An 8,524-nucleotide genomic window follows, 5' to 3' on the forward strand; every position below is an offset into this window, starting at 1 on the left:
GTTGTAACCAAGTAATTTCTTTGTGTCTTTTAGATTTATTAGTTGCTTAATTTCCTTTAATTAAGTGTGCTACTAATCTGAGTTGGAAATAGAGAAGGTATTCTTTTTAATTTCTACAGACAATTCACCCCCTCTTGCCGATCCCATTGTGCCAACACTAACATAAACCAACACTAGAGCATGTCTACATACTAGATTTTCATAATTGATTAGTGGATTTTGACCAAAACACACTTATGGACCAAGGGTATTTGGATTTGAACAAAATAGAAATCAATATGAAGGGTTAAGTGAGGAGAAGGTAGATATGGTATCAAACCATAGTTCTAACCACTGTCAATTAAGGTGTTGTGTCATGTCATTTGGCACAGAGGAGTGTAGCTGTTGTATTTTAATCACCTGCTCCATGTGGAGTTTAAATTAATAAGCTCAACGAGATCCAATTTTTTAGGCCCACCGGTAGACCTGATATGTTTCCATATCAGGCCTACGTTCCGGTTAAAATGTATTGTAAGATTTGATCGCCTATGGAGAGATCTAAATCAACAATAGACGACACCGTTGGAGTCCTTGGAGCATGAAAAAGCAATAGGAATTGATTTAGGTACAATCTGACCTCTCTAGATCCATCAGTGAGTTTTGACCAAAATCCACTGATGGACCTAGAGTAATCAGATTTCACTAAAATATCGATGAATAGGAAGGGTTGAGTGAGGAGAAGGTAGATATAGTATCAAACCTAGCTTCTAACCACTGCCAATGAAGTTCTTGTGTCGTGCCATTTGGCACGGAACAGTGCACTTGTTGGAATTCAATAAACAACACATACTTTCGAGTTTTAACTTAGAGTTTAAACTCAATTTACAACTCTATTTGTTATTTAGGAGATAATTCAACTATATAATTCTCACATCAAGATTAAAAAGGGTATAATATTGGACTATATCAGACTCACATTTTGGTTGAAATTTATCATAACATTAGATCAGCTTCGGAGAGATCTGAATCAATAATAGATGGCACCGATGGAGTCCTTAATGCATCAAAAAGCTACAGGAATTTATTTGGGGTGCAATCTGACCTCTTTAACCGAATGGACCTAGGGTTTTTGGATATCAATATAATTACAATTTATAATAGGAAGGGTTGAGCGAGGTGAAGGTAGATATGATGTCAAACATTGGATTTGATTAAAGAATAACATCCTAGTATTTCTTGATATTACAGACCAATTTGTAGCAAATACTATACGTACATAACTAAATTGTATCACTCTTCTTCTACCAAATGTAGTCTTGCTTGAAATTTGTCCTTCCATGCCGATTTTCTTTAAAGCAATAATCCTTCGAAGTAGCACTCTTTAATATCTCTTTAATGCCTTATGACCAAACCTAAGTTCTCTACTTACTCTATTACAATTCGCCGTATAAATGCAAGAAGAGATATAGCAAAGCAGGAAGAAGTTTGTGTTGAAGTTGTTAATATAAGAACATGAAGAGAAAAGAGAGAGATAAAGTGAGACCTATGATGAGGTGACGTACTTCCGAACCATACAAATAACTTTTGATTTACATATTTTAAATTGTGGCTTGGATGCATTGGAAAATGGTGTTCGGAGGGAGGGAATTTAGGAGGATGGTAGGAGGGATAGGAAGAGAATGATATTATTTTTGGTAAGTTTAAAATTATATTTATTTTGATAAATAAAAAAAATCTGACCACTCCTTTGATAGAAAGTTAAAAATATAAATAAGAGATGATAATAATAAAAAGATAATTATAAATTAGAAAAAATATTATTCATAATTTATTTATTTATATTTTATTAGAGTGCCGATAATACTAAATCGTAGATAAATGTTTATTAGAGAGCCGATAATATTCCCCCAATCCCTTACCCTACTCTCGGCGGCGCGCACTTTCCAGAAGAAACGAGACGTCGCGATCGGATGGCTTTCGCAATCGCCTTCCTCTCTTGCTCGCTCTCGGCTCCGGCCCTTTCCTCGTCTACAGTCCCCCTCTTCCATCTCCATACTCGCTCCCTTCGCCTTCAGATTGCGCCGCTCGTTCATCGCTCCTTCGGCTCCGTCAGCGGATTCCCACGGAAGATTCGCTTGTGAGTTTCATTTCTCTGCCCTTGCTTGTCTGATCTTTGTCTCGTTAGGTTATTCTTAATGTAGTTTGTTCGACTAGCTTCTGAATAATTGATAGTTGATGGCTTGTGATCTCTCTCCGTTGTTGATTTCTTCGGTTTAGATGATTCGAGGATTATACTATCAACATAATATTCCTTAACGCAAATTCTTCTCCTGTTTCCTTCTCGAAGAATCCAAATCTTGTGAAATATTCACTTTATATAGGAATCGGCAACTTGTATCTGTGGAGATTGAACATGGAATGTCCATTAGCGTTTTTGACTTGTTATTTATTGTACTAGAACTAGAGGCACTGAGTTAAATCCCGTTAAATGTATATCAAGTTGGCTCACTTTTAGGTTTATAATTTTTTTTTTGTTCTCATTTGACGGTTTCTATGGTAAGATATAGCATGTTCCAAATTGTATACTAATTTTTTACTTATAGAGCTTGTAAGTAACTATGTTGGGAATATTGCAGCTAAAACAACAATTAAATCCATGAAACCTGACCATTTATCTTTTGTTATCTTACTATTTTATGCAGGAACTGTCCTCGGTCTTTCAATTCACCTGATATATTAGGATCTTCCTCCCCGGTAAGTCTAAATCTTATCTTCTTTTTAATTTTGATGTTTGATCATGATTATATGCCTAATATGAAGCAGTAAGATCTGTATTAGCTGATATTCTTTCAGTAAATCAAGAGGACAATGCTACATTGAACTTATCATTTCAGAACCTATTTATTCTAGTTTTTCTAATAACGGATTTCAATATGTCAAATGTTATGTAGGCATACTACAAGGAAGCTTAGTGGATTTCTTTCTCATTATATTTGCTAAACTTTGATAGTTTTTTATGGCCATTCAACCTAAAATAGAACAACTACTTTTTCTAGTATCTCCTAAAAATGTGATGATTCAAAGACTGATTGCTAAGCTAGTAAATATTGACCTTCAAATTCTTATTTTGGTGAAAGTGATGGAAGAGATACAAACATGTTAAGGTAAGAGTCATGAATTTGATGTTCTTGTTAGTAGAACAGATTATATTGGCTTTCTCTTCTATTACACCAAACATTTGATAGTACTAGACTGTACATTTCTTAATCTCTTGAATAATCTTTGATAGATCTCTGATCAAGATGACTCACTCCCGATGCCCATAGTTCATATGGATCAAGATTCTGATGCTTATGCCACAACTGTGCAACTTAGCTCTGGGGACCATTTAGGAGCACTAGTTGCCAAGGTAATCCTCTTCCATTTCCTACTACAATTTATTAATGGAATTTTATATAGAAATATAAACTACTCCAGTTAGGTAGAATTCTACTTCTGCTATTGTGTATACTTATTTATGATAGTATAAATAGATTAAACTCAAAATTTTAGTTGTGGAGAGGAAGTCTGAAAACTAAAGATAAGTGGAACAGAATTTGGCATATGAAATTTAGCTTTAAAAATAATACAAGCAAGGACTAGAGAAGCATTAAATGAATTTTACACAAGAATTTTAGATATTTGGATCTTTTATTCAATAAAAAGTTGCAATAAAAATGCATTTAAATTATGTTATGTTCTCCTTGAGACAAGGAAAATTTTGTAAGATTTTAGTATGACCCACAATTCTTTATACATCAGTATTGAATGTTGATAATTAGGAAATACGTGGAAAACATAATAAAGATGAGAATGTTAAGATGAATATTTGAGGCTATTAAATAAAATAATACCTAAGAATACTTTCTCTAATACCACTTGCCATAGGTCAATCCCTTAAAATCCATGCGACTCTTTAGTGTGAACATTCTCAAGGGCAATTTTTGCATTGCAGTGACTTAACTTCTACAAGGCAAATTGAGTACTAGGTTACTTGTAAATTGCTGTAAACAACCATATGACTATTCGATTAACTAAATTTCTTCTCACATAAGGGAAAGCTCTTGTCAAACCAAAAGTATTGCATGGCAAAGTATGGCTTGGAAAAGCTAACGCTTTGTGAAGTGAAAGTTTTCCTTGGCAATTGGACCCACCATAAGAACCACTTGGGTGCTAAGTGGTTGGACCAATTAGGTGTCTTCACTAGATGATAAACAGAAAGAAAACAGGATAAGATGAGATGGACATGATGAAATACAACGATAGTTTTAATAGTCAAACAAGCGGAACTGAATAGAGTTCAAGGATTAAAGTTTGACCCAATTCTGACTATAGGCCAGAGATTTGGAGTAGAATTGTTCCATTTCAATTACATATATACCTCAAAGAAACGTATGGGAACTTTAGTCTTATTTGCTGCTCCCTAAGGAGTAAGGCAGATCTTATCACAACATGAAATGTGGAGAATGAAGGTGGAGCTTCTTGTGGTCTTGTCAAGGGCTCAGGCCATCTAAGAGGAAGCAGGTGAAGCTTGTTGCAACCATGTCGAGGGCTTGCGGCATCCTGGAGGACCAAGGCAGAGCTTCTTGCGATTGTGTTGGGGACACAGGGCGTTTCAAAGGAGGAAGGTAGAGCTTCTCATGTCAACGATCTAAATATTACTAGTGATTTAAATTACATAAATTTAATAGATGGATAAGACTCATTTAATCAATCTTGAGCTGTGTGAATAATCCGTGAGCTTCTTTGTTGAAAAGTATATAGTTGAAGTTGTTGCCAAGGTTTTGGGATAGTCTCATCCTTATCATTTGGTTTTGATCTGCATTTCCTTTCTCTTACATTACAAACGGATCTTAAGCAATTATCTTCTTATGAAAATGTCTAGTGGCTCAATTGGTATGGGTTTTAAATTTATTCTCAAGGCCTTTGTGGTTCAAACCCGTCTTCATCATTTCTTTTACGTTAACAAAATAAATATCTTTGAATTTTCTATTTTGTATGTAAATAATTCAAACTAATACGGCATGAAGTCATATTTAGTTAAAACAATAAATTTTTAAATATTTATATGTATCTTTTATTAACTATTTAAACAAGAAAAACTTGTTCACCAGCATTGTTCATGAAGTTCCAATAAACATTGTTCATCAACAATATTGAAGCTTGTTCACTTATCTTGTCAAACAACAATAACCAAGTTGTTAACAAACTAAGTGTGCTAAGCCTGCCCACGAACAATTGATTCATTTAAATCTTATTTTGCATGTATGAGATTTCTATTTGGAAATACTATATCTATTTACTCAAGTTCTTATTAGTAATTATCTAGAATCTTTCTAAATATGTATACGAATAGCGTGTAACACTTTCTATAGTTGGCTCTTTCTGTGTCTTTCTTGTTATTGATATATCTCAAAGTTATTATTTTTACTTCAGTTTGTCCGATGAGGTGTATCTTGGTTGTTTGTGCAGTTGTATATTGTATACTTGGGAGAGACGAAGCATGAGAATCCAGAGCATGTCACTGACTCACACCTAGATATGCTCACTTGTCTCCTTGGAAGGTACCCAACTCAACTATAGAAATTCAAATTGCAATAGAATCTTGGATTTTATATTTTAACTGATTGGTATCTTCTTCGACAGTAAAAAGGATGCCCTGACTTCTATAGTTTACAGCTACAAGCATGCCTTCTCAGGCTTTGCAGCCATGCTTACAGAAGAGCAAGCAAAACAATTAGCAGGTCACTTCGCCTTCTGTTTTTTGAATCGGATTAAACACAATAAATGACTAATTAACTGACCGAATTAATGAATATTGCAGAGTCACCTGACGTGATCAGTGTACAACCGAGCAGAAACTACGAGCTACCTACAACTTGGAGCTGGGATTTTCTGGAGGTGCAGTATGATCATTCTACTCAACTCCTCGAGAAGAGCAACTATGGAGATGGCACCATCACAGGAATCGTTGATACAGGTCTCTCTGTGAACTCCCATTCTCTGGATATTTATGAACATACATAGATTAAGTAGATTTAATGGATAATAAAATGAAGGAAATGGAATAGAATGGTAATATTCTTTTATAGGGATATGGCCGGAATCCAAGAGCTTCGACGATGACGGCTATCGAGTGATACCATCATGGTGGAAAGTCGTGTGCCAGGTCGACGACGCCTTCTGTAAGGCCCATTTAATTTGGATGTTTAGATTAGGAAATAAGTTCTTTAAAGGTTAGATCGTGGATTGTCAAAAGCAAGGGGTAAACCGGTGTTGAAGGAACACAATAATTATTGTTTTAAATAAAAATATATATGTGAGTGATGATGTCAAGTAAAATAGGGTTTAAGCAAATTTAGTTTGGGATGAGGGAGATCCTCTAAAAAAAATTAGTAGAGCCTTAAGATAATACCTAATTAAGTCACAGGCCGGATTAAGGGGGTGGGCTTGCTAAGGGTACTTGGAGCCCAATTAATGGGAGAGGGGTTAATGCCCTAAAGGGAGGGGAAAAGGAGGAGAGGGTGTGATTGTTTCATTGGCTGGGCAGGAGTGTTTTGTCGGCAATTCTCGTGTGGGGAGCAACGACAACGAAGGTTTCTTCCCAAGGGTAGGAGCTTCCAACAGCAAGGAAGGCAAGTAGATTCTTCTAGTAGGTACGAATGAGTGTTCTGGTATGGTTGCGAGATGAATCAGGGGCTATTCCTGTTAGGGCACCGAGGTTTATGTTTTCTATCTCGATTCCTCTTATTCCTGCTGCGGATTTGGGTGAGGTCGTTCGGTTTTGATGATTGTATGACTTTCTTGTAATGGGAGTTGTTTCCATTGAATCGGATTTGGGTGTTGGAGCCTGTGGTTGTTTGATTCATGCGCTGCTTCTATGATGTTTCCCTTTCTTTGTTTGCTGATCGGGTTTTGATAGGTAGAGATTCGGAATGGTTTCAGTTGCTGGATTGAACCAGATTTGATGCATGGGTTGTGAGATGCTTTGTTTTTGTGTTGGCTTCAGCTGTCTGGGTAAATTGGAGTAGCTATAATCTGCTCCAGAAATGAGCTTTGAAGTCTGCAGGAGATGAATGTGTAGCTTAGTGTGTGTGTTGTTTTGGTTCTGGTTTGTAGTCATGCTCTATAAAGGTTTTGGGTGTAGGTAACAGAAGTAGGTAATAATGATTTAGTTTGTTTCATGCTCTGCTTGGGTTAATAATACCATGTGCTATAGATGCCATGCTCAAACTTTTCTATGATTTAGTTTGGAACAGATTTAATAGAATCTGAACTTATGATGCTTAAGTAATTATTCTTCCATTATATACTCAAGGTATTTGGATTGAATATGCATTGTCTGCAATTCCAACTAGATCACTTCCTAAATGTCAGTAGATGAACAATGCATAAATTTCGTGTGTTAAGATATGTTTAAATCGTATTTTCTCTAAATGGTTAACTAGATGAATATGTGCAAGTGGTAACGGGATGGAGCTCCTGGGATGAGCTCCGGAGAGGGCTTTTCCAACCATGAAAGATAAGGAAATGTAAATGACTACATATAGATGATTCATGTTCTCGTAGGAGGTACCTTTCAACGGGTCATGAATAAGAACTAAAAGAATGTGCTCTAAATAAGGTTGCCACAATTGCATCATATTTATTCTAAGTAAGTAACCATGATTATAGCTAATTTGTACATGACTGCTAATTAAATATGTAAAACCATGCTTAAAGTTATCTGTACATACCTTCCACTTTATACGTTAGGGTCAAGCATATGTTACCTTCCACTTTATATGTTAGGGTCAAGCATATGTTCTGTAAGTAACTTCCACCCATATTTGGCTAGACCATGGCTATAGTTAACTGTATGTAACATCTATTTAGCTATGCTTAAGTTTACTTTGGAGAGGGTTGACTCAAACTCAATCATTTCCAGTTGCAATTTTGCTATACTACACCTGTTTTATATCTATTCAAGGAATATACTTGCTGAGTTCAGTGACTCAACATAAATGTTGTAGGTGTGAATGATGATACAAGGGAGGTGTTGGGGAACGAGGAGGCGGGATAGTCGAGGAGATGAAATGAAATGCAAAGCACGTGGTCCGGAGGTCCCTAGGGGAATGTTAATAAATTTTGTTCCCTGATTCGTTATGTTAAAATGAGTTGGAGACTATGTGCATGTTTTGTTCGGAGTCTTATGAATTTTCATTGAAAAGTTTATGTTGAGTTTGAGGTTCATATGTGATACAAACTTTCTTGAGTCGATAGTGAATGTGAGTTTTATTGTTTTGGAGGTCGGATCAAGGGGGTAAGAATCATTTCAGTTGGTATCAGAACAGTCATTTCCAAATGACAGTATGTGCATGCAATTTCTTCAAGACTCGGGTACTTCCGTCTTTAAGTCTGTAAGATTTAGATTTACCTTTCTAAGTTATAGTCATAAATTTAGCTATATTTATGTTCATATACAACGGTGAGGTTGGTGGATAGAACAATCAATTTTTGGCTGAAC

General features: G+C 35.8%; 1 protein-coding gene across 1 annotated transcript; it reads left to right on the plus strand.

The window, feature by feature from the left end:
• The first annotated feature begins 1,871 nt into the window (after nucleotides 1-1,871).
• LOC122050947 (subtilisin-like protease SBT3.7) lies at nucleotides 1,872-8,310 on the plus strand. The gene is made up of 7 exons (XM_042611821.1): nucleotides 1,872-2,116; nucleotides 2,682-2,733; nucleotides 3,269-3,388; nucleotides 5,491-5,582; nucleotides 5,665-5,762; nucleotides 5,843-5,998; nucleotides 8,031-8,310. The coding sequence occupies exons 1-7, from the start codon at nucleotides 1,950-1,952 to the stop codon at nucleotides 8,078-8,080; spliced, it is 735 nt and encodes a 244-aa protein (XP_042467755.1). The 5' UTR covers nucleotides 1,872-1,949; the 3' UTR covers nucleotides 8,081-8,310.
• Nucleotides 8,311-8,524: the final 214 nt, after the last annotated feature.

This window comes from Zingiber officinale, chromosome 3A (genome assembly GCF_018446385.1).
Source record: "Zingiber officinale cultivar Zhangliang chromosome 3A, Zo_v1.1, whole genome shotgun sequence".
In the NCBI taxonomy this organism is placed as follows: domain Eukaryota; kingdom Viridiplantae; phylum Streptophyta; class Magnoliopsida; order Zingiberales; family Zingiberaceae; genus Zingiber; species Zingiber officinale.